This window comes from Podarcis bocagei (assembly GCF_964188305.1).
Source record: "Podarcis bocagei genome assembly, chromosome: 14".
Classification (NCBI taxonomy): domain Eukaryota; kingdom Metazoa; phylum Chordata; class Lepidosauria; order Squamata; family Lacertidae; genus Podarcis; species Podarcis bocagei.
Genome location: NC_138139.1, coordinates 29,121,530 through 29,148,017, shown reverse-complemented (window position 1 = coordinate 29,148,017; position 26,488 = coordinate 29,121,530). Strand labels below are relative to the sequence as shown.

The window sequence follows — 26,488 nt, the reverse complement described above, 5'->3', positions numbered from 1 at the left end:
CTGGAAATCATGACTGGTTGTGTTTATGATAAAGAAATGTGTCTGGATTGAGCGCTGTGTGTGTTTCTGCATGGCTTCCAGAGTGTCATCAAGGTGGGGTGCCATCTACAGAGGCACTCGCTTTGGCAGGGAGCCTGTTTTAAAATAAAAGCTGCTGTGTGGTTGGAAGCCTGTGCCTCTGTGTGTCTTGGCAGGAGAATCACTAGTGTTGTTGTTCTCGTGCTACAAGTCCGGGCCATGAGGCAGGAAGAAGCAAAAAGGGGAGGGTGTGTGTGTAAACAAACAGCCACTAATTTCACATGAGCATCTGTGGCAAAAACGACGGTAGAGGGAGGGATCTTGATGGCCCATGAAGACACTTTATACTGAGTTCCCCTTTGGCAGCAAATGCCACTTAAGGATGAATAGTTGGGGCAAGGCGTGGTTACCAAGTGCATGAGTGTGGGACCCTCTGCTGCTAATTCTTTCTGTGTGTAGTCTGGCATCATGTGAGGCAGGCTAGGGACATGCATAAACAACTACAGCCAATGCATTTGGAGAACCAGTGTGGTGCAGTGATTAGTGTGTTGGACTAGGGTTCAAATCCCTTCTCATTCGTGAAGCTCACTGTCTTGCAACCTCACCTTCCTCACACGGCTGTTGTGATGATTAAATGGGGAACAAGAGAACCTTGAGCTCCTTGGAGGGAAGGTGGGGTGGAAATGCAATCAATCAATTTAGCAAATTTCCAAATGAAGAACCTTGGGAATAGTGGGTTTCAAAATGCATGGAAGCATTCCATCGGATCTCATTGAATTCCGAATCTTTGATACAAGCAGTGGCATTTGTCAGTATGGCTAGTTCTAGTCAATTCCCACTATTATTTGAATATTCTTGATTCGGGTTGCACCTTGTATATATTTCCTTATGCTGATATCCCATTCCCTCCACCCACCCTAGAACCCAAGGTAGTATGCCTGCAGTTCCCAAGTAGTCTCCCATCCAGGAACTGACCAGAACTGGACCTGCTTAGCTTCAGCAAGTGGCCATGTAATGTTCCTCCCTGCATATTGACATCAGACAGGTGCCTTCACTGTATTCCTTCGGTGCCTGCTTAAAACTTTTTTGTTTTGGCAAGCCTTTCCAGAAATATAGAAGTTACATATGTTTTAATATCATTTTACCTAGTATGGAACTGAAGCCTCTTTTAATACCTATTTTTAACTTTTTTATAGATGATTTAAATGCTTAATTTTATTTGGTTGTAAACTGCTTACAGGTTTGAGTCCCCTCCCACTGAATCAAGTAGGATGTACATTCTGTTTAATAATAAATATGTTGGAGATTTGGGGTATGATTTATTAAATGTTACCCCGAAATTAAGTGCCCTGACAGATTTCATTGTAAGCCCTTGAGTACTCATGTTCCACTCATTCCTAGGTCATGTTGCTCAGCCTGATTTAGGATTTTATTGTGTTTGGATAATGTGTGTCTTGTTAGACTGGTTGCCTGGGTGTGATCAGAAGACAGAACAGTAATATGTTTAATAAAATTGAATCTGAATTTTTGCTTAAATTTGCAAAGCTGATGAGAAGAGTGGGCTTTGAGGGCAAGAGGTCACTGAAGAGATTAGCACACGGCTGCATCACCCCTCGCTTTAGTTACTTGAGATCCCACAGAATGCCACTTTTATCAGTTACCTGTTTAATCATCCTGACCTTGTAGAGACTATCAGCTCCTTGGCCCAGGATTGTGGGAGTCTGATGTCTCTTACAGGAACTCTGAAAGTAACTCAGTTTAAAAGAAAATCAGTTGTGGAATTTACAGGGCAATGAGTGACTGGAAGAGAGAATTACAGCGTAAGAAGTACACTATGTATCTTTCATAGAAATCCCTGGAATAATCTGGGAATGTCCCATGATTCTCCTGTTTACAGTTGCTCCACTTAGAGTTTCCAGCATTAGAATTGTCCCCTAGGCAAATTCTGGTGCATGGGCTAATAACTTGCTGCCAGGATATACATTCCAGTTGCAGAGTTTTGGATAACATGCAGTGAGCAAAAACCTGATTCTGAAGTGTGCTCTAATCCTTGGAACAATGTGGTGGCAGAGAATCAGTGCCACCACTTAAGCCAAAATCCCGTAAAAATATATCAAAACATTAGTGTGAATTGTGCTGGCAGATTATGCTTCTTACTTCTTTTGCAGATTTTTGTGACCTAGAAACACGCAAGGTGGTAGACACTTCTTCATTTGAGGTTTTTCAACAGAGGTTAAATGATCATTGCTTGATTGTTTAGCTGTGTGATTCCTGCGTTGCAGGGGGTTGGACTACAACACCCTTGGGGTTCCTTCCAACACTTCAGTTCTGTGATTACATAAGGTTCCATTAGAATTTGAGCTGTAACAGTGCTCAGTGTATGTGGCTCAGAGATAAATGATTGTGACAGAGGAATAACAAGAGATTTCAGTTTTCAAATTCAGGAATTCAGAAGCCCTCACCAAGTAGCTCCTTTTGACTGGGTGCATCTGTGTTGGGGCTTTTCTGAGAGGGAGACCTCTCATTATCTTAACTGCAGGCCAGAGATTTACACTTGATTGGGTATGCGGGGCTGAGGAGGTTACACTTCTGTTGTCACCCTTTTCTTTTGGCATTCAGTGATACCACCATCTCTCATTTGGCATGAGTCATTAACTGCAAGAGAGATCACCTTACCAGTCCAGTTGGTAAGCCTTGTAAGGCAGGTGTTGTTTTTCTCAAGTTGAGAGCAAATGCTGAGGATTTATTAGCCTGTGTCCATCTCCATTTGTAAGAGAACTTGACAAAAACTTGAGTTCTGCAGAATGAAAGAAGAAATAGGTCCGGTCTAGTGGTGGCCTTGATCCTCGCTGCTTGGATAATCTAGAAACTGGAAAACTTCAAACTCCTTAGAAGCAGCAGAAACTATTAATAGCCTTTATTGCTGGTAGCACCCAGTGATTCCTATTCTCTGTGTTCACAGCAGCTGTATGCCCTTTCCGCTGGTAATTTAAGAACATCCTGTCTCATTTTACCCTGATCTGCAGGAGTAATCCATGCTCTTGGTACATTACATACCACAAACGCCTCTTTCTACCTTTACTTCAAGGTACTGTAAGTCTTTTATATGTAGGCTCTCAAAAACCAGACAAGTTAGGAAAGATTTACTCCTTTTAAACAACAGGGGCTGCATTGTATGTATTGAGGGTATCTGCGAAACTTTATAATCGGCTTCATGTTAGCTTTTGATGCATAGCTGTCAACTTTCCCCTTTTCTTGCAAGGAATCCTATTCGGAATAAGCGAATTTCCCTTTAAAAAAAGGGAAAAGTTGACAGCTATGTTGGTGATATGGCATGTTCTAAGATCGTAAATTTGTAGTATTGGAAGGGACCCTAAGGATCATCCAACCCCTTGGCGAATAGATATTCCGTTGTGGCAACCGTGACCTTAGTTTAAGGTGCCATTTGGCACCTAGCTTGTATACCTGAGTTTCTAACGCTGATTATATATAGTATAAATGTATGGCATTGTTAGCAGTTATGATTTTCTGTATTATTATCTTTAAATCTCACTCTCTTCAAAAAGAAGCTGAAAATGTCTAACGGCAATAAAAGCAACAAAACAACTGGCAGAAAAGAAACAGCAGCAGATAATGCTTTGTCAAGCATTAAAAGGAGAATAAACCCACCAGCAGGAGTGAGGTGGTTTCAGTAACAAACTGTCTTAGGAGTAAGCTCCATTGGACGTGGTAGTTAAAAGCCTTTTTAAACAAGACTAATGAGCTCCTTCACATTTTTCAGGGTTGAGTGGTTAAAGAACTTAAACTTGCAGGAGACTTGCAACTTGGGGTGTATTCTGGTCAGGATGAAGCATGTCTTATGATTTATCCCCCACCTCCTAAAAAATCACTGCCTCGGTCTGCAGCAATTCCTTTACTCCTTATTCCCATTGCACTGTGTCTGGTTTATCTATCCTGCAGACTTTCTTCACTCCTCTCACTATAAATATTCCTTGTGTTCTTTATTCTGGCCTACAGGAACCTGATTCAACCTCATTTTTCAATCCAAGCATCTTGCTTCCACCAGCCCCGGATTCAAAAATCCATACAGCTGGAATCGGGCTTGAGGTTATTTGGTCAACCATTTGCACAGCTGAGGTTCCCTATATCTAAATGTTATTCACAGTCATTAATACAGCTAATATCATAAAACTTCCAAAAATAAACATGGGAATATCATGAAGATCACATTAAGACTATCACAAAAAATCATTATCAGACACACACACACACACACACACACACACACACACACACACACACACACAAAGACCACCCACTCAAAGAAAGCAGAAAAGACCTGAATACGTAATTTCACCCCAGAAGGGATATTTAATCATGTATTTATTTAGGAGCAGGGGCAGTGGGAATGAGTTTATGGAACCAAAGGGGCAAAGAGCCCACCAATTCCTTGGGAGTATAATATTTTTCACCAGCTTGGAACTTGGATGTGAAATTAATTTGGCACCTGCTGTAGGCAGAAGGAAGTAAGATATAATGTGGCAAGTCAGGTAAACAACTTATTTTTAAGATCTTTGAAGCTAGTTTAATTTGCCCTTGAACTTTCTTAACATTATAAACCAAATTATGGTAGATTTACAAAATGACTTGCTAGTCCCATTAATATGAGATTTTGCTAACCACTTCAGTTTCATTTTTCTTGGAATGTTGTTTTCGTGAGGAAAAGCTGCTGGGTTGCACAGCTGGTTTCCTAGATTATACAGTTTTCCAAGTTCACTCTAATGTTAAAGCAGGAAGTAGAAAGCAATTCAGCTGCTACTTTCCAGCATTATGAGAAGTGGATGCACTTCTGCCTTTCCAGGGAAGTGAGTTCAGTTGTAGAAAATGACCAACAACCTTTGCAACAATGCAGTTTTGCATGGGTGGAATGGAGGCTGAGGGGAGCGTTGGTTGAGGCCAACAGTTCACCTGTGTCTTGCATCGCCAGATCCAAGGCCAACAATTCATCTATGTCTCCAAGTGCTTTCGACATGAAGTATACATGCATACCCACTCAGGAAAAAGGAGCTGTAATGTTAGCTCATCTGCCCATACCTGGTAGATCTCCTGAGTACTGCTGCAGTCTCTCGAGTGTTATTTCTTTGGGGCAGCTTATCTGAGCCCAAGCACTGAGGCAAACCAAAGAAGCTGTCAATGGCTGCTCCCAGCTTTGAACCACTCAGCATCACCAGAGTGGTATCAATGCAAGACCTTATTTAGGCAAGCATTTTGTGGCTGGGGATGAGTGAGGGGATCCTTCTATTTTAAAATGCTGAATGTTGTTGTCCATGAGTCTTTTATGGGGGTGGGGGGAAGGAGGAACTGGAGTTCGCCTATTGAATGGACAAATGTCCTCTGGTAGACCACAAACCGACCTCTGAGCCACCATTAGAACTTTCCAAGAAGGGTCACCTCAGCAAATTGTATTTTCAGTCCCTCTGTCTTAATAGTCCAGAGGGCTCCCCCCCCCCCGCATATTTCATGGGCTCCCTTTGGACCATTTGATCTGGAAGATTCAAAGCTGGTGTCATCCGACTGTGCTAAAGATGGCATTTTAAGAGTGTGCCTTCCTTGTTAAAACTGAAAAGGAGAAAAGGGAGCACCGCATCCCTAGCCCTGTTAATCACTGTGTTGTCTATTTGATGGTTTGACAAACCTCCATGGGGCTTCTCAACTAGCCAGCAAGGAGACAGCCTGGCAGCAAAAGTAAACTGAAACCTCCTTGGCTTTCAGAATGGGGTCCGTGCTTGTAAAAGGAGAGTTCTTTTAATTATTTAATTTTTTTTAGAAAAGCAGGGGCACGTGTGTCTTCTAAATAAACATCTGAGATGCTTTTGTCAAAATAGACTCTTGCATTCCTCTCCGCTGGACGCAGTCATATGATTACAAAGCCGCGATCGGCTCTTAAGCTGTTGGGAGCCCGTACTGGTTAATGACAGGGGTCCCTGGTAGAACTGATCATGCCCTATTTTACAGTGGCTTAGTTTCCCTTGGAAAGTGTCACTTGAAAGCTAATTGGGCACAACGTACTGTATTTGCTTCTTAGAGGGAGCGCAGCGCCTGGGTCAGTAGCACATGTCGCCCGCTTGTGGTGTGAGCAGTTTGTGCACATTCTTGCCTCTCTGGCCGTCACGTATTACTCACCGGTTGAGCATGCACTGGATATATTATTAGCTATTTCTTTCGATCGCTTAGCTATCAAGTACCGGGCAAATCAAAAAATAGCTCTGGACTGGTGTGAGACTGTCTGCATATTGTTTACAGGATATTTTGGAGCGGGGCAATATTTACTGTGTCTGAACTGCAGAGGCAGTAGTTGGCGCTACGGCGCAGGAGGAGTGAAAACAAAAGCCACGTTGGTGTTGGGCATCCCCCTCCTCCAGTGCCAGGCGGGGGCAGCTGCAGCAGTTGGCACAGCCCACTGGAAGGGACAGTGCCACTTGGCACAGCCCTGTCCCTAGAAGCTGCCCAGTTGTCTTCTCAAGAGTGATGAAGTCTGAAGAAGACCCCGAAGACGGAGACAGCATGTCAGGGGATCCAAGCTAAGGGAAGAAGGACCAAGATGAATGCAGAAGGGCAGCAGAAAATCAAGTTGCACTGGGCAGCCCCCTTGGACTCTGGCTGTAGCTGAATGTCGGGTTTGCTGTTCACTCTTGGCAGCCAGGACTCGGGAACTCTAGGATGAGTTGCTGGTTTTCCTGTGCCCTTAAAAACACAGTAGGTATCGTCTTACGGCAGAGCAGCTTCCAACTTTTTGCCACAGCTTGCATTGTTCCTTCTCAATGTGGCCTGAATTGCAGCATTTGCTTGTTGTAGTATTCTTTCCACTTAGAACTCTTTGTGAGAATTTCTCTTAATTTACGCCTTTTTGTGCAGTACAGCAGGTGAATTGAAGAGATGGACGATCTCGGGGCTGCACTCTTTATGGTAGATTTCTGTTCAGAAAGAGTTGCTGGGCTTCTAATGTTTGAAATCCTTTAAATTGTATTTCTGTTGTCTTTATATCCCACCTTTATTCCATCTTGGAAGCTTGCACCTGTGACAGACACACTGTTTGCAGCCCTCCAGGTATTCGCTTTGAGAGGAGCTTCTATTGGTGTATTTATCTGTTTAACTGTAACTGGGAACGTTTGACAAAACCATTCTAGTTCTTCTATATACTTAGCATGCTGGAGCACTTGTGGGCTCTTAAGTTTTCAATGAAAGGAAATATTAATTGCCTAAACTTAAAAACGTCAAGTATGCTTAGGGAATGGGTAGAGGTCAAAAGCATTTATTTCAGTTCCTGGAAAGGGATGCATCACTTCTGCGTTCTGCACCAGCACTGCCCAGCATATTTTTATGCTAGGTAGAAATGCTTGCCATTGAGAATTCTGCTGGTTTGTCAATGACACAGATGTGCAGGAATATAGAAAGTGACGAGCCTGAAATGGTGCTTCCAGTTGCTTTTTTTTTTTTTTAATGTGCCTGCTTGAGATTCCTTGAAAAGATTTATCAGGCTTTTTCAAAGTCAAATAGGACTTGATTTTTGCTGCAAGTGCTTAGTCCCAATCCTGAAATAGAGAATGTGGGGCACTTGTATTGGAGGGCCTGTGGTATTTAGCTCCTCAGGTGTTTGCCATTTCTTCCCTGTAGGTGGTCCAGGTGAGGCTGTTTCTTCCCCATCCAAACTGAGTTGTGGCTTTAGAGTCGCAGTGGTGGTGGTATTTGAGAATTTTCTGGGAGAGGTTTTGCAGGCAAGAATTGGCCAGCTGGGAACAGCTTAAGTGCCACTCATCTGCCGATGCTTCCCTGCAAATGCCCCCGTCACCCCCAAAATCACATGCATTAAAATCAGCGTAACATAAGCATCCTTAATTCCATGCTTGTTTCTTTTGAAATGTCTTGTTTGGCCTTCAGATGCTGGATGTTTTGATGACTCCAGAAAGGGTTCAGTAGGTCAGTGGTGCTGCCTTTGCTCCTTTGAAGAGCCCTAGAAGGGAGCGGCTGAAGACTGAAGGGCTGAGAGATGAAAGCAGGCTCGCCCCATACCACTATAATCCCATACAGGCCAGAATTAGCTGTGGGATAATCAAATATGACGTCCATTGGCTTTTGTGCAGTTTTTGCCTACTGACTTGGAGCAAATGCAAACGTGGAGTCCTGCTGCGGCCCCAATTCTAGATGGAAAGGTATACCTGGACATGCAGACCAACTTGTGGGTCACTGTGCCCTCAAATATGCCTTTCTGAAGCTGTTGATACCAAGGGGATATTTGTGTGCACAAGTTTTTAAATCTGATTGCTGGGAGGTGAAAGATTTAAATATTGTTGTTCATAGATTTTTTAAACTACTGTTGCACATTGGAAATAGGGCTGTGCAATAAATACCAGTATTGAAATAACATCACAATATATATCGAGATATCGTGATATTTAGCTGGTGATATATTGTGATGTTGAAAACCAGATATCGCCCAGCCCTAATTGGAAGTAGCTTCTTATTTGCAAGGTAATAAGTTGAGCAAATCCTGGTCTATATGTACAGTACATGGAACAAGATAGCTTGGTGGACCATTGAATGGCAACATGTATTTGGAAGCTTCCTGCATATAGAAAGCTAGCACATCGGGGGGGGGGAGTGGCTAGAATTTTCTCCCTGCTGGTACCAGTTTAGCGTTTGCTGCTGGTATGGCAACTGCTGTTTCTCCCTCTGGTGATGGATTTCCTGCTAGCTAATGGGGTGCATGCTCAAATTGTGCTACTGTGGTTTCATGTGACACTACAGGCAGAAACATGATACCCTGCTTTGGAATGCAGTTGCTTGCTGTGCAGTGGGAGGCAAATAAAATAAAATTAAATTATTGCTTCCACATTCATTTGGGTCACTTTGCAAGTTGTCTTTCCGTAGAAATGACTGGAAAAAAGCAGGTGCCTTGCAGTGTTTGAATGACACTACGGATTGTACTTTCTCTCTCTTTTTGTGGTCTAGGTGTGCCTGCCAGGAAGCTGCAGTGGGCATTAGTTTTGGCTTCTTCTGTACATTTCCAGAGCAAACCACACATGCCGCCATTCATAGGCAGGAAGATACTGCTTTCATTTCAGGCAGAGATTTAATCTGCAGCTTGAGAGGAATAACACATGAAATAGGCCCACACCCAGTTGAGATGGGAAGTGGGAGAACCTCAAAAACAACACATTCCTGTGCAGTTCAAATGTAGCCATTATCCTTTGAGTAGAAATGCAAGCCTTTTGCAAGAAAGGAGGACTTGGGCGTTGGGGGGCTGAAGTAGGGGAAAAGAGTGTTTTGGATTGCAGTACTTTTTCTTTCTGTCTATCTTGAAAACAAGAAATGCCAAGTAGGGTGGAGAACCTTGTTTCTATTCTGAGAAGGCACTGAGGTGGCCTGACTGGAAATCCAAACAGAACGCTCCTGGCAATTAAACCAGAGCAAGGAGGCTCTGGAAACAGAAAGGGCCTCTTGATGGTTAAACTGGTGTGCAAATGATATCATAGACTCCTTCTGTTTTAGAAGAACTGTAATTAGTTCTACCGGAAGCTAGAATTCTTGTACAGTCAAAGGAATAGAGGAAAAAGCTGTTTTGTGGGAGGTCTGGCTTATTATCCTATTCATTTATTCATTCATTCATTTGCATTTTATCCCATTTTTCCTCCAAGGAGCTCAAGGTGGTATACATAGTTCTCCTCCTCATTAAATCCCCCCAACAACCCTCACGACTCCAGCAACTAACTGAAGGGCCACAGATCTTCCCCAGCTCTGACCTAGCACATTGTCAGCTGTGGCAGGCAGCAACTCTCCACCATCTTGGGCAGGAAGATGCTTTTTCTATCAGCTTCTATCTACGCCAGGGATGGTGAATTGCCAGCCCTCAGGCTGGGTGCAATGAAGGCCCTGGGCCCTCCCCACACCACCTGAAATCTCCCTCCTTACCGCCTCTCTCCACACACACACACTCTGCCCTTAGAAGCAATAGAATTTGGTGGTGGGCATTTTCAAAGTGGGTTGCAGCTGGGAAGGGTTGACTGTCTTCTCCCCAGCTGTGACCCCCTCTTCTGAAAACTTCCTCTGCACCAGAATTAGGCTTAGGGAAAAACCTATTACGTGAGAGAGTTTTAAGTGAGCGCGCATGCGTATATGTATAGAATTAGTTGTAACTGGAATGTTTGTTTATTTTTTGCATTTATTTCCTACCTTTTTCTCCCTTGGAACTCAAGGTGACTTATGTGGTTCTCCCCCTCCTCGTTCAATCCCCACAGCAACCCTGTGAGGTAGACTAGGCTGAGATTGAATGACTGGCCCAAGGACACCCAGCAAGCTTCAAGGCTGAGTGCAGATTTGAACCCCTGTCTCCCAGGTCCAGCATTAACCATTGCACCACTGCTGGCTTGTTGTGTGTGCTATGTAAAATTCAGTTAAAAAAGAAAGCCTTGTTGAAGCCTAACTGTGTTGCAGGAGAGGTGAGCTTTCTGGAGAGTGTGCAGTGAGGGTGGCTGGCTGGAGGGCTAACTTTGCCTCCCCAGCTGAAGTCTGCAAGAAGGTCACCTCTCCCCTCTAGCTATTAGGCTCGAAAAAGCCAAAACACTCCCCACACCGAGCCTGATTGTGTTTAAGGTAACCCATTCTTCTGATCGTTGTTTAAGTGAAGCTGCCCATTGAGCTGAGACCTTCTGCATCTCTAAGCACATTCAAATATACATTGAAGTGCAGAAAGGTGCTGCAAATATCCTATTATCTTATTTTGTGAGAATAACATTGCATGCCAGTAAATAGTGGGATGCAAAAGGCATGAATCCTTCATGGTTTTCTCAGTGTTTGGATTTTTCTTAAGTACTTCCCGTATTAAACTGACACAATAATATGTGAAACCAAGCTCCTTCAGTTTTTTGTTTTGTTAAAGCCCAGAAGCAGCTTTCCCTGGCTTCCGTTTCTTAAGGGATTTTCCCTTCCAGCTACATGGATGGCAGATGAATAACACTTCTCTCCCCTCCCCCACTTTATCCTCTATGGGAAACAGGCATTTTTGCTCGTATTTCTGAGGGATTTGCACCACTGTACGCTGAAAACATTTCTCCCGCATTCTTTGAACAGTTGACTGCAGACTGGAACAAGTACGATGATCGCTTGATGAAAGCTGCTGAACGGGGCGACGTGGAAAAGATCTCGTCTGTCCTTGCCAAGAAGGGCGTAAACCCCACCAAACTCGATGTGGAAGGAAGATCTGCGTGAGTAGAAGTCAGGGTTTTGACCTCAGCTGCTCTGCCCACCTCCCACCAAGTTTGTAGCCCACCCACCCCTTGGCGGAGGGCTGCTTAGATGTGTCTTTTTTGCCTTTGATCTTCCTGGCCCCTTCCAAATTTTTGAGAGGGGCACTGTTGTTTCTGTTGGCTCTTATCTGCCTAGTGCTTATTTCCTGTAAGCCTCCCTGAGCCTTGGAAAGGTGCCATAGAAATGTTTTAAATAAACAGAAAGCTGTTGGGACCTGCATCCTGCGGAAGAGCATTTTATGCTTCCACACATACAGGGCATGTTTGGATGTCATGCCGAACTGTGTAAACATGTGGTTTAGTGGAGGGGAAACCTGGGGGCCCTCCAGATGTTACTGGACTACAGCTCTGACCACCCCCACTCTTGGGCCATGCTGGCTGGGGCTGATGGGAGCTGTAGTCCAACAGCAACTGGAAGGCACTATGAAAGCTGCTTGAGATGAATTGTTTTCCTTGACACAGTAATATGCAGCAGATCCAGAAGCAAGTAATTGGGTGGTCTCTGCCTGGTTGATTCAAAAAAATCTGTCTAGGTTGCAGGGTGTGTTTGTGGTTTGGTTCCAAACTTGCTCCAGACAAGAATAAAAGGCCTGGGTCTTTCCCATGCGGTTTGTATTACTTGTGTGGTGTCTGTCCCACTCCCAGGTCCCTTTTTGTTTCACTCTCTGAACTCCTGTGTGTGCACATAATAAAAGGGGAGATATTTGTGGTAACTTCAGAAGCTTCTCAGTAGCCAATCCGGAGAAGGTTTGAATGGCAGTCTCAAGATACTGCACAAAGCTGTTTTCTGTCTTAAATGGTAAGTGGTGAGGACATTTAATGCTAGGGTTATTCTGTGAGCCTTGTATTGGATGCTTTGTGGCGAGTGACTCTGTCTGGGTGGTTGTAGGTCACAGCCTGCATACCCCCAAGAGTTTCCAAGATGAAAGCCAGAGGTCAGAGGCATTCAGGCACAGCTTCTCACTCTCTGGAACCAACATCCAGAGATGTGGCTTCTCAGCCTAGCTATGAGCTCACTCGTTGGTGTTGAGCAAGCCAGCACCTCAGCCCCTTTATTCTTTTTTTTTTATAATAATTTTTATTGCATTTTTTCCAAATTACAGATAGAAAAGAAAGAACATAAACAGTAAAAAGAAAGAAAAAGACAGAGAATCTCAACCCTTCCATCAACTTATTTCAGAATTCTATCGGACTTCCCCACATCTCCCGCATAATGCATTCTTAACAATAAAATTTATCAGCAAATTATAACCTTGTTTCATGTGTTTCTTTTTTACTTTCAATTGCAGTTTAAGTTTAAATCTCTTGTTTTCCATTTACTCTTAAAATATAGCATATTGTCATTTTTACCCATTTAAACCTTAATTCTTTCATAAAAATTATCCAATTTCTTATATAAACCACTTTTGTTGCTGGGGCTAACATTCCAAATCATACGGCGTCTTAAGTTTCATATAACTTATAATACTTTTGCAAATAGTCCTTAAATTTTTTCCAATCCTCCTCCATAGCTTCTTCTCCCAGATCTCGGATCCTTGCAGTCATCTCGGCTAGTTCCATGTAGTTCATCAGTTGCGTCTGCCAGTCCTCCAGTGTGGGCAAATCTTGAGTCTTCCAATGCTTAGCGATAAGAATCCTTGCTGCAGTAGTAGCGTACATGAAAAGAGTTCTATCCTTCTTTGACACCTTCTGGCCGACAATGCCCAGGAGGAATGCCTCCGGTTTCTTAGGGAAGGTGTATTTAAACACCTTTTTTAACTCGTTATATATCATTTCCCAGAAGGCCTTCACTCTTGGGCAGGTCCACCAGAGGTGAAAGAATGTCCCTTCAGCCTCCTTACATTTCCAGCATTTATTATCGGACAAATGGTAAATCTTAGCAAGCTTGACTGGGGTCATGTACCACCTGTATACCATTTTCATAATGTTTTCTTTCAAGGCATTACATGCCGTAAACTTCATACCGGTGGTCCATAACCTTTCCCAGTCCTCAGACATGATGTTATAACCAATGTCCTGAGCCCATTTTATCATGGCTGATTTAACTGTCTCGTCCTGTGTGTTCCATTTAAGCAGCAAGTTATACATTCTCGATAATAGCTTGGTCTTTGGTTCTAACAATTCTGTCTCAAGTTTCGATTTTTCCACCTGGAATCCTGTTTTTTTATCTAGCTTAAAAACCTCATTAATTTGGGCATAGTGAAACCAATCTTGCACCTTACCCTTTAACCTTTCAAAGCTCTGCAACCTCCAATTGTCTCCAATGTTCTGTATTATTTCCCAATATTTCGGCCATCCGGCCTCCATATTGGGTTTTTTCCGAGCCTTGGCCTCTATTGGTGATACCCACCTCGGAGTTTTGCTTTCTAATAAGTCTTTGTATTTTTTCCAGACCATAAATATTGCTCTCCTGACAATATGGTTTTTAAACATTCCATGTGTTTTTGCCTTGTCATACCACAAATACGCATGCCAACCTAACGAGTTATTAAAGCCTTCCAGATCCAGGACATCAGTGTTTTCCAACAAAATCCAATCTCTCAACCAGCAGAAGGCTGCAGCTTCATAATATATCCTTAAGTCCGGCAGGGCAAATCCCCCTCTCTCCTTTGCATCAGTTAGTATTTTAAACTTTATTCGGGGCTTTTTGCCCTGCCAGACAAATTTAGAGATATCCTTCTGCCACTTTCCAAAACATTCCACTCTGTCCACAATCTGTAAGGCCTGAAACAAAAACAACATCTTTGGCAAAACGTTCATTTTTATAGCTGCAATTCGGCCTAACAAGGATAACTTCAGTCTTGACCAAATTTCTAAATCTTTTTTAACTTCTAACCAGCATTTCTCGTAATTATCTTTAAATAGGTTCAAGTTCTTGGAAGAGAGATTAACCCCCAGGTATTTCACTTTTTTAACAATGTTTAGTTCTGTTTCCTTCTGAAACTCTTCTGTTTCAGTAGCTGTCAAATTTTTCCCTAACACCTTAGTTTTTTGTTTGTTCAACTTGAAACCCGCCACCCGACCAAATTTCTGTATCAGTTCTAAAACTCTTTTTGTACTAGATTCTGGCTCCTGTAATGTTAAAACCAAGTCATCTGCAAATGCTTTCAGTTTATATTGTTTCACTCCGACCCGTATTCCTTGTACCTGCCGATCTTTCCTTATCATGTTCAGCAAAACCTCCAGGACTGAAATAAACAATAAAGGGGACAGGGGGCACCCCTGGCGTGTTCCTTTTTCAATCTGAAGTTCTTCTGTCACCACATTGTTCACTATCAACTTAGCTTTTTGTTCGGAATAGATTGCTTCTATTCCGTTCTCAAACCCCCTTCCCACTCCCATCCCTTCCAAGTTTCTCTTCATAAATTTCCAAGAAATATTGTCAAAGGCTTTCTCCGCATCAATAAAAATTAACACTGCTTTAGTGTTAATGTTTGTTTGTAAAAGTTCCAGAATATCAATAATGTTCCTGGTGTTATCAAACAAATGTCTACCAGGGAGAAAGCCTGCTTGGTCCTTATGAATTACTTCATTTAAGACCTTTTTAAATCTATTTGCCAAAATGTCTGCAAATATTTTGTAATCCACGTTCAGGAGTGAGATGGGACGGTAATTCTTAAGTTGAGTCTTTTCAGTTTCCACTTTAGGTATCAGAGTGATGAATGCTTCTTTCCACGTATCTGGTGCCCTCCCTCCCCCCATAATCTGGTTGCAAACCTCCACTAATGGTTGTGTCAAGTAGTCCTTTAACATCCTGTAGTACTTGGAGGTAAGTCCATCAGGGCCTGGGGATTTGCCTAACTGCATGTTCTGTATGGCAACCTCAATTTCCTGTTGTGTTATTTTACAATTCAAGATTGATCTCTTCTCTTGAGATAATTCTGGTAGGCCATTATCTTTCAGAAATTGTTCTATCTCAGCCACTTCCTCAGGCCCTTGGGTGTACAGTTTTTTGAAATATTTCTGGAAGCACTTTCTAATTTCTCCTGGTTTCTGAATATTTTTTCCTTCCACTTCTAGATTGGTAACATAGTTTAATTTTTGTCTCTTTTTCAACTGCCAAGCTAACAGCTTTCCACATTTATTCGCAGATTCAAAAGATCTTTGGTTCATTTGTTTAATTTTCCATTCCACTTCTTGGTTGATCAGTTTCATATATTGTGACTGGTGAAATTTAATTTCTCTTAAAGTCTCTTTTGATTTTGGATTTAGTCTTAATTTTTTCTCTCCGGCTGCTATCTTCTCTAATATCTTATCCTTTTTCCCATTCCAAAGTTTTTTCTTGATCGTATTTTGTTGTATCAGAAACCCTCTCATAACAGCTTTACTTGCATCCCAGATTATTCTTTTTTCCACCGAGGTGTTGAGGTTAATTTCAAAGTAGTCCTTTAAAGTTTTTTGGGCCTTCTTTACAATCTCTTGATCTCTTAGCAGGTTGTCATTCATTTTCCATCTGAAGGAATCGGCAGTAGTAAATCTCATTTCTATTTTCATAGCGTTATGGTCGGAGCATGTCTTTGGGCAGATTTCTACTCTTGTGGTCTTAGGTGCCAGACCTCTAGTTGTCCAGATTTGGTCGATTCTTGTCCATGACAGATGGGCCTCAGAAAAGAAAGTTCCTTCTTTACCTAGGGGGTTTCTCGTCCTCCATAGATCAATCAAATCCATATTGTCAGTTAGTTCGAAAAAAGTCTTTGGTAGTCTTCCATCTTTGGTCAGGTTCTGGTTCTGTGACTTATCCATATAGGTAGAGACCACCCCATTCATGTCTCCCATCATAATGATGTTAGAATAGTCCAGAAAATCCAGTAATGTCTCATGAAGCTTCTTGTAGAATTCTGATTTCCCCTCATTTGGTGCGTAAATTCCTAATATCAAAACTTTTTCTCCTTGGATTTGTATTTCAATTGCCAGGATTCTTCCTTGTTCATCTTTAAACAAAAATTTTGGTGATAAATTCTCTTTTGCATAGATCACCACTCCTCTCTTTTTAACTCTATCTGATGAGATAAATTCTTGGCCTAGTCTTTTGTTTATTAACACTTTCCTGTGAAGCCTGGTCACGTGGGTTTCTTGCAGACAGATTATATCCAAATGTTCCTTCTTCAAAATATGGAAAATCCTTTTGCGTTTCTCCGGGGAATTCGCGCCATTAATGTTCCAACTATACAGCTGTAGAGACATCCTGTATTAATCTGTTGTTGCTCTTTATGGGGTGTCTTCTTTCTTGTCTAAATCCGAGGGTGCTGGCACTTTCCCAGACTCAGGTGGAGGCCAAGGGCCTGCTATTCCCTTCTGCAGGTCTTCTCCGTGGTCGTGCAGAAACTTCTGGCTGTCCTCTTTCGTTTTGATTTTAATCTTCTTTCCTGTGTAGTTGAATGATAGGCCTTGTGGAAACTCCCACCTGTAGGGTATTCCGTTGCTTCTCAAAAGCCCAGCTAGGTCAGTGTAGTTTGATCTGAGATCCAGTAGTTGTTTAGGAATATCCTTGTAAATTTGAGCTCTTCTGTCCTGGATCTCAAGTGCTTTATTAAAATGTAGGTCAAGTAGTTTGTCTCTCTCTTGCTTGGTCCTTAAAATGATCAAACAGTCTCTAGGCCTGTCCTTCCTGGCAACTCTTCCCAGTCTGAATGCAGTCGTTATTTTAAAATCTGTATCTTCTTCTATACCTCAGCCCCTTTATTCTAATACATTGGTACCTCTGGTTACGTACTTAATTCGTTCCGGAGGTTCGTTCTTAACCTGAAACTGTTCTTAACCTGAAGCACCACTTTAGCTAATGGGGCCTCCTGCTGCTGCTGCGCCACCGGAGCACGATTTCTGTTCTCATCCTGAAGCAAAGTTCTTAACCTGAAGCACTATTTCTGGGTTAGCGGAGTCTGTAACCTGAAGCGTATGTAACCCAAGGTACCACTGTATGGAGATAACAATGGCCGGCTTCACAGGGCTGTTGTAAGGATTGCTGAGAATTACAGAAATCTCTGAGTTTGTGCATTCTCAGCAAACTGAAAAACAGAAATCCAGGGTTAACCTACATTCTATCTGGCTACTCAAAGATTGCCTTTCCATTATGGTTTACCCGTTGCACATTCTTCTTCTTCTTCTTCTTCTTCTTCTTCTTCTTCTTCTTCTTCTTCTTCTTCTTTATGAATTGCTTTCTGTGAGGCATCCCAAAGCAATTTACAATATAGCATATATACAACAGTTATGTATATTAACACAGTTAAAGAAATTGCAACAATAAAAAGAACAGTTTAGAAATCACCCAATTATAAATACAAAAACAGTTTAAAACAACAACAGTACATACATAAAACCAATTCAAATCCCAGATACAAACTGGGGTAAAGATTTTAGAAGGCTTGTTCTAAAAGATTGTTCTCCTGTTGGAAGATTTGAACTGCAGTCCTTTACTCGCTTAACCCAGGAGTAAATCCCATTAAATCTCAAAAGGTCCTAATTCAGATGAGACATGTGTAGGATTGCACTGCACATTGAGACCAAGATATCCAGAAACCCCTTGGATGAGTGTCTTTCTGGTGCCGCAAGATCCAGAGCCGTTCAGGACTTTATGGCCCCAACATGTTATTGGCCCACGGGACATAGCAGGAGACGCTTGGTTGGGTTTTCTCTGTGAGGCAGGAGGAGGATGGGGAGATATGAAAGTGGGATGTGTGTGTGTGTGTGTGTGTGTGTGTGTGTGTGTGTGTGTGTTTTTAAAGAAGGCTTTTGCCATGGTAAGGCCATTTCTGTTGAGGTTTAAATTTCTATCAGCCTCCTCTTGCTTCTCTATAAGGGTGGTGGCCTATTAAATTGGCTAATAGATCCCGAGGGCTCCAAGAGACTTTTTAGCTCACATTTACTTATCCCATTTATATTTATAGTTGTGTTTTAATATTGTAACCTCCCTGGGATCGTAGGATGAAGGGTGGGAAATAGATTGATAGATAGCGGCAGCAGCGGTGGTGTTGATGATGATAATAATAATAATTTATTACATTTGCATCCCACCTTTCCTCCAATGAGGTGAAGGTGGTGTACATAATTCTCTTCTTCCACATTTTATCCCCATAACACCCCTGTGAGGCAGGTTAGGCTAAGAGTAAATGCTGTGCAAGAATCTTTTGCTCAATGTGGGGCTTGAACCACAACCCTGAGATTAAGAATCTCATGCTCTCCAGACTGAGTTATCCCAGCAGCCTATTTGTTGTATTTCTTTTTATTCTCTGCTGCAGGTGCTTTTCTGTGCTGCTTTTGTATTTTTATAACATTGGATTGCACTTGAAACATTTAAATTGTAACCTTGTATATGCAAACATTACACAGACATTTTCCTGTTTTGCTTTGTTTAGGTTCCATGTTGTAGCTGCCAAAGGGAATCTTGATTGTCTGAATGCCATTCTTGTACACGGGGTTGACATTGTAGCTACAGATGCGGCAGGTATGAGTCCTTGTTTAAAATAAGAGGGTTGTCTCTCTAATAAGATCCTCCTAAAGAGAGATTGTAGAAGATGTTGGGCAAATGTTTTCATGTATTGCTCAAACTTGCTGAGTGAATATGGAAAGGGGTTGTTGTAAACTAGCTTCTTAGATGTGTATCAGTGTCCCTGTTGGGTTCCCAGCCACTTTTTTGCCGATTACATCCCTGGGGTTGTGGTGAGGGTTTGCTGCTGGCAGCCATGGGGAAGTTGAGACATCATGGAAGGGTCTAAACTGGGTCACTCTTCAAGGTAGCTTGACTTAAAATAATCCATTGTCTTTCCATCCCTGGTGAATTGATGTATAAAATACAGTAATTACATCATGGTCAGTATTTTAACTCAAGCTATGTTCAGCACAGGACACGGGTGGCACTGTGGGTTAAACCACAGAGCCTAGGACTTGCCGATCATAAGGTTGGCAGTTCGAATCCCCACGACAGGGTGAGCTCCCATTGCTCGGTCCCTGCTCCTGCCAGCCTAGCAGTTCGAAAGCACGTCAAAGTGCAAGTAGATAAATAGGTACCACTCTGGCGGGAAGATAAACGGCATTTCCGTGCGCTGCTCTTGTTCGCCAGAAGCGGCTTAGTCATGCTGGCCACATGACCCAGAAGCTGTACGTCGGCTCCCTCGGCCAATAAAGCGAGATGAGCGCCGCAACCCCAGAGTTGGTCACGACTGGACCTAATGGTCAGGGGTCCCTTTACCTTTTTATGTTCAGCACACAACCCATCTCTGTGTGGGGGGGTCTGTGGTAGACACTGAATGAAAGCTCTGCCATGTCTTTCATGATTCCATTCTGCATTTCCTTGTCACTTTGACCTCTCTAGGAAGGAACGGTCTGCACCTTGCTGCGAAATATGGGCATGCACTCTGTCTGCAAAAATTGTTGCAGGTACTGTAGGTTTGACAAATTGTTTAAGTGTTGCATGTAAAAGGCAGGGTAGGCGGTGAGGGGAAACCATGACAGCAAAGCTTTTTTCCTTTCTCTTTGTGTGTTGTCCCTTGAAATATTCCCATCACATTATAGCTGCCGCTGTTTGGACACCTTAACCCAAATGTTGGTGCAGGAATGGCCAAAAATCTAATAAGGTTTTGATCACCCTAAACCTTGTTATTTTCAAATTGGGATGTAGAAGAAATCTGAAGAAACAAGCAGAAAACTGAGAGTCTTTGTTCTAGGATAGATATAAGCAAGTAATTCCTCTGTGTGTATGAAGCTTTCTGTTTCGTAAAGATTTATGGGGGAGGATTCATAGCTCACAGCATACAGAAGCTCCCATGTTCATCACCTGGGAAAAGGCTGCTGTCTGAAACTCTGGAAAACCGCTCCCAGTCAGTGTAGGCTAGGCTCCCCTAGCCAGATGTTCTTACATTGTCTCTCCCATCAGCTCCAGCCTGTTACTAGGAATGATGGGAATCTTAAGCATCAGAAGGGCAGCTAGCTGGAGAAAGCTGGTGTAGGCAATATTGCGCTGGGTGGATCAAGGTCTGACTCTATATTAGGAAGCTTCCTTTGTTATCTACAGTACAGCACAGCCACTATATGTTCTGACTCCTTTCTTTTAATTATCTCTGGCCTCCTTCTGTAGATGGGATGTTTTATTTTAAAAATACTGTATGAATGCATTTTAGATTCCCCCCATTTTGTTTTATGCTGGTTTTAATGCATGTGTGATTTACTTATTGTTGTAAGTCACTTTTAGTTATTTTTATTTTTAAAAAACTGCTATAATAATAATAATAATAATAATAATAATAATAATAATAATAATAGATCTGCAAAGCTGAACAGCACATTTAACATTCTGGAACTGAATCTTATTTAAATGTTTCTTGAAATATTTTCATCATGAGAGTGCTGTCACTGTTAGGAACCCTTAACCGTAAATGTTAGAATAAATAGATTACAGGCCTATTCCATATTCTTGGGACAGTGATTTGTTTTAGCTGTTTTTAAAGCTGAATTTTAAATGGTTGTAACCTGCCCTGTGGCCTGCTGGTGAAGGGCAGGTAATAAATTTAACAGCAACAACGATAATAATTAATAGTAATAACAGTATTGATGAAATGTGTTTGGCTGTTCCCCTAGTACAACTGCCCTACAGAAAATGTGGATCTTCAGGGTCGCACTGCTCTTCACGATGCAGGTAAGGGAGTGTCCTTCCTTTGGAGCAATTTCTCCTAACGCCTTGAAAAAGACCGTATTTGGCAAGGCATATGAATAGCTGCTCATTTTCCACGTGTGGCTGGGACAGCCTCTCCCAATTTGTTGTCTCAATGTTTTAGACTATGACTCCCATCAGCTCCAGCTTCATATGACGCACACATCTGGACGCCCCCTAGATTGGGAAGTTTGGCTGCAAACTTCTTATTTTAATATTTATTTTTGTATACTGCCCTTTGTCCAAAGATCATAGAGTTGTTCCGAACATAAAAATTCACAATGAGAACACAAAATACACGATAAAACAAAAACAATCCAATTACCCCCCCCCCAAGTGATTGATGTTCCTCTTCCAGACCACCAGTTAGGAGAAGCTTTTAGGGAGAGGCTAGGTTCTCTTCCACACTATCTCTGCGCCTCAGGCAACTGATAAAGGTGTAGTTGGGTTAGGTGAGCCACTAACAACACACAGGCTTTTCTTGCAGGGCTGGAGTTCAGGTGCAATGAGTAAAGCATGGAAGATACTGGCATATTGGCCCTTTTTAATTGCTGTTCCCTGGTTGGACCTTTGTCATTAGAATGATTGTGGCTTCTAGATCTTAAAGGCGCAGCCATTCATAGAAATCTGACAATGTATAAATAGCCCACCGGTAGTGAAGTGACCCATTTACTAACGATGTGATGTCCTTCTGTCTCCCAAAGCGATGTCAGATTGTTCATCCAGCATCCAGTTACTGTGTGACCATGGAGCCTTGGTGAATGCCAGAGATGCAGTAAGTCTCATGCAGGCCCCTTTCAGGGTCCTTCCCCAGGACTGGTCAAGTTCATTTTGCCCTTCCTTTGTAATGTTTTTCTGCCCCTTCTCTCTAGGATGGGAGGACGCCTCTGGTGCTGGCTACTCAGATGTGCCGTCCAGCCATATGTCAACTTCTGCTCGACAGGGGCGCTGATGTCAATGCAAGAGACAAACAGAACCGGTAATGCATCCATTTAGCGCCTCGTGGGTGATGTGTCTGTATGCTTTCCAAAGAACACTCTCTGGGGATTCAAACAATAAAACTGTTGGACACAAGCTTGGGGTGTGTTGATCCGAAGTGGTGGGATTTCTTCAAAGATAGCAAAATTCTGACTCAGTTTGGCAATTGACTGATTACCTGCCTACATTCTGGCCTGGTTCAGATGTCACAGCAAACCATGGTTTATTATTACGTATATGAGCCTGGATGAATCTTTGACTTCTATGCTCTTCCTGCATCCCTCTGTGGCCAAGGGGGAAGAGGTTTAAAGGTCCCATTCCTGGTTGGAACAAACCATAGTTTATTGTTGTGGTTCAGTGTAGAAAATGGTGGTTTGTTCAAACTACAGCTGCTTAAACAAGGATACCTCTGTCAACAAGCCACTGGTAAATAAATAGCAGATAGCATTTCAGGGGGGGAAAGCACCTCAAGTCTCAAACGTGTTGTGAAAAAGAAGAAAAGAAAAATCTCATTGTGATCATTTGTGGGATGATCTACTGTAGGAGTATTAGACCAATGGAATGTGAGAGAGTTTTTGAGTTGATGGAAATTTTGCAGGTGCATTTTTCATCTTGTACTACTATGTATTACATGCATATACCAACTTTTCTTCCAAGGAGCTCAAGGTGGTGTGCATGGTTCTCCACCCCCCGATTTAATTCTCACGACAACCCTGTGAGGTAGGTTAGGCTAAGAGATGGTTTCTGGCCCAAGGCCACCCAGTGAGCTTTGTGGCTGAGTGGGGATTCAAACTCTGGTCTCCAACCATTATGCCACACTGACTACACATCACCACATGCCTGGTTTATTGTGTGAACTGTTTTATTGCGCCTGTTTGCATATGGGGAGCCCCTTTGCCCACAGTTTTGCAGAGTTGGGAATATTAATGCAAGCGGATGAAAAGAAAAAGCGTAGTGATTGTTCCACAGAGCCCACCATTGCATGTGCCATCTCCACAAGACTCCTCATGTTCCCATGTGGCTTCTTCTTTCATCCTCAGGACATCTCTGATGTTAGGCTGTGAATATGGCTGCAAGGATGCTGTGGAAGTTTTGCTCAAAAATGGTGCGGACGTCACTTTGGTGGATGCCCTTGGCCATGACTGCTCTTACTATGCAAGGATTGGTGATAGCGTTGAAATCTTGGCTCTGATAAAGGCTGCCATGGAGGAGTCCAACAAAGGTTCGTTACCTTTGCTTGGAGTTGAGGAGCGGGTGGTTAAAAAGAAATGAGGAATATTTACCTCCTTGCATGTCTGGTTCCAGTTTGAGGCATGAGAAGTTGCTGTTAAGCCAGGAGTGGACAGCTTTTGAGTTTTTATTTGTGATAGGCTGGAGACTGGCCTTTGGGAACTCTCTTTGTGACAGTCTGCACTCGATTGCTACCCATTGTTGGGGAACGTACTGTGACATGATGTGGTAGCTAACTTGAAATATCTGAAAGCCTGTCACATGGAGGATGGAGCAAACTTGTTTTCTGCTGCTCTGAAGGATAGGGCCTGAACCAATGGATTGAAATTACAAGAAAGCATATTCTGACCACACATTAGGAAGAACTTTCTGATAGTAAGAGCTGTTTGACAGTGGTACGGACTCCCTTGGAAAGAGTGTTGCATTTTGTCTAATCCTCTGCGTGTAATGTCTAAACAGAAAACAAATTATTCTTTTTTTTTTTAGCAAGTTACGAAGTCATGAAGAAAGGACAGCATCTTCTGAAGGTGAGGATTCTGCATGTTTTCATATGTGTTGTTGCGAGTTCATAACCAAAATAGGTCCTACCTACTTAATATTTATTCAGGGGGAGTTTCTGCTTTCTAGGAAAAGTCTTGCCTTATTGACCTCTCATCCATCCCTAATGATGCTAATTACAATAATATGATTTCACTTGTTAGTTGCTTGTTACCGGAAGGTCTCCAAGTGACTTAAATCACAATTAAAGGATAAATATGAATACATAACACCATGAAAACAGCACAAACCAATCCCTATAGCCACCAGAGAAAGCTTTGGCAGCACACAAGTAACAAAACAACTTCATCTTAGTCCATTAAAAGCCTGGGAAAGAAGATAAGTCCTTACTTGGTGCTGAAAAGATGTCAACGAAGGTGGCAGGCAGACCTTGCTGAGGAGAGCATTCCACAGATGGGAAGCCACAACTGAAAAGGCCCTCTCCTTTGTCATCACCCTCTGAGTCTCCTTCAGAGGCGGGACCCGAAGAAGGGCCTCAGGAAAAGATGTAAGCGTCTGCGTATATTTGTCAGCCTCCTCAAAATGAGCAAGGCCTGCCACCTTTGCCACCTTCTGGGCTGCTGTTTGCCTCCAAGACTCGATAGCTTTCTGAGATTAATGTGACTGATGGATCTCTTACACTTCTGCTGCTTCTGCTAGCACAGTTCTCTGACAATTCCGTGTTTCAATGCTGCACAACAGGTGACCAACATGCTGCCAAAATGGAGTCAACCAAATGCCTTAGAGGACATGAGCTTCAAGACGCATCAGAAGGAACACCGGAATGTACAGGTGAAGGGAGAGATTTGGGCTTTGTGTGGGATGCTCTCAAGCAAGCAGGTTTTAGAAAACGCTGAAAGAAGTGTGGGATTCCAGCTTTTCAGGTTCTTTTCAAAGTTGCACAGGTGTGGCACAAAAGTTAAATGGGTGATAGGAACAAGTAAATGTAAATGAGCTGTGCTGGGATCCTCCTGGGTGTCCTATTCAGAGCAGACCCATTGAAATCTATGGAGATGGCTAGCTTAGGTCCATTTCAGTGGGTCTACTCTGAGCAAAACGTGGCTGTTTAGGTTCTTGTTTGCATAGTACAAATGCACATAGTACAAATTGCATAGCACAAATGTGAGATCTGGATGAGGACCCATTTTGGGGCTGTCTTGTTTCTCCTCCTACTCTTCTCATGTTGTTTGTAGCTTTAACTGGGTGGTGCTAGTCTAGCCTTCCCCAACCTGGTTCCCTCAATATGTTTTGGACTACAACTCCCGTCAGCCTGAGCCAGCACAGCCAGGGATGATGGGAATTACAGCCCAAAATATCTAGAGGGCATGGGGTTCGGGAAGGCTGCTCTATGAAATATGAAGACATGCTTGGCATGGTCCATTACTGGTTACCATGATAACTTTCCCCCTTTTTTTGTTTGAGTGTAAGAAAAGCTGCCTGTTTTTGAGCTAAGCACATCTGTCTGTGGTGTGTGGGCTGAGCAGTTCAGTGTCTGGCATATCCAAGTCAGAGGAAAAACACTTTAAGCATCTCTAAGAGCTGGTTTTTCAGCTGTTGACAGGCTGGAGATAAGCAGCGGTTTGAAGTGCTGATGGCCTCTTAAGTATGTGGATAAGGAGAGAGGGCTGTTACTGGCCACCTGCCATATTTAGGAAGGGTGCCCACTAGTGGTTGTTGTTAGGATTTACTTTGATTTGTCACATCTAGGGGTGGACAAATCCGTCAGTAGCAGTTATATTGTTCAGTTTGCATCATTTTCCACATTAGTTTATTAATTTTTTAAAAGTCTGCATGAGAGTTCATGTGTGTTTCTCTTAATATACAGATCTTTGCAAGCAATGCACCTTAATATAAAGAATCTTTGTAAGTTGTTTTCCCTAATATGCACTTTTCCGTATGCACTGATCGACTGGAGACTTTTCTTTCTTTAAAAAAATTATACACCGCTTGATTGTAAAAAGAAAAAAAACTTAAAAGTGGTTTGTAAAAAAGCTAAATCAATAAAATTATCAGTAAGAAGCATTAAGAAAAATTTAAGACTTTCAGAAAGTTAAAATGACAATAGACTAAAAACAGACAAAGTTGCACCAGCTTTCTAAACACCTGGCCTTGTGCATAAATGCTTTTAGCAGTCACCGGAAAGATTACAGTGAAGGCACATAGCTGATGTCAATAGGCAGGGAGGTCCAACGTGTAGGTGCTGCCACACTTAAAGATGGAGCTCTTAAAAATGCAGAACGGGTGGCCCCTGTAATAGTGCTGGTTCTGCAGATCAAAGTGGTTGAGTGTGTTTATATCGGGTAAGGTGATCTTGCAAGTAAACTTGTGTCACAGAATGCAGGGAAGTGTGTATTTCGGAGGACAGCTGTGTTTTAGGTTAGCATAGTGGTTTGGGAGTGTGTGAATTTGGGAGGTGTGCATTAAAATTGGAATTCCTCCATTTCCCTACTGTTATCCATCAGTTGCTTTAATGCTGCCGGAGATAACTGATCTCAGTTTTGAAATGTCCCCTGTTTTAAGGAATTAGAAAGAGAGAATGAAGACTTGAAAGGCAGGCTAAGGGAGATCCAGCAGGAGCACCGGATTCTATTGGACAGAATCAATGGTCTGCAGCTGCAGCTGAACGAGGTAATGGAACACAGTTTGCAATGATAGCAGCTCAGAGGGCCCTTCCAGGGTGATCTGGTGGATTTATGGGCTGGTGCGTTCATGGGTTTATGGTGTATTTGTTTGCCTTTATCCCCATTTTACAGACTGGGATACTGAATGAGGTTGGCCA

General features: G+C 42.6%; 1 protein-coding gene across 5 annotated transcripts in view; it reads left to right on the top strand.

The window, feature by feature from the left end:
- UACA (uveal autoantigen with coiled-coil domains and ankyrin repeats) overlaps positions 1-26,488 on the top strand; it is a 54,639-nt gene that overhangs the window by 16,022 nt on the left and 12,129 nt on the right. For 4 of the 5 annotated variants that reach the window (XM_081171020.1, XM_081171018.1, XM_081171019.1 and 1 more), the window contains exons 2-11: positions 11,146-11,279; positions 18,674-18,762; positions 19,630-19,694; positions 20,892-20,949; positions 21,669-21,739; positions 21,837-21,943; positions 22,983-23,164; positions 23,659-23,699; positions 24,412-24,501; positions 26,230-26,337. In XM_081171020.1, coding sequence (XP_081027146.1) covers positions 11,146-11,279; positions 18,674-18,762; positions 19,630-19,694; positions 20,892-20,949; positions 21,669-21,739; positions 21,837-21,943; positions 22,983-23,164; positions 23,659-23,699; positions 24,412-24,501; positions 26,230-26,337 — 945 coding nt within the window. Of the gene's footprint in view, positions 1-6,379; positions 6,775-11,145; positions 11,280-18,673; positions 18,763-19,629; positions 19,695-20,891; positions 20,950-21,668; positions 21,740-21,836; positions 21,944-22,982; positions 23,165-23,658; positions 23,700-24,411; positions 24,502-26,229; positions 26,338-26,488 lie in introns of those variants that run through there. The other variant, XM_081171021.1, reaches the window with a different exon arrangement.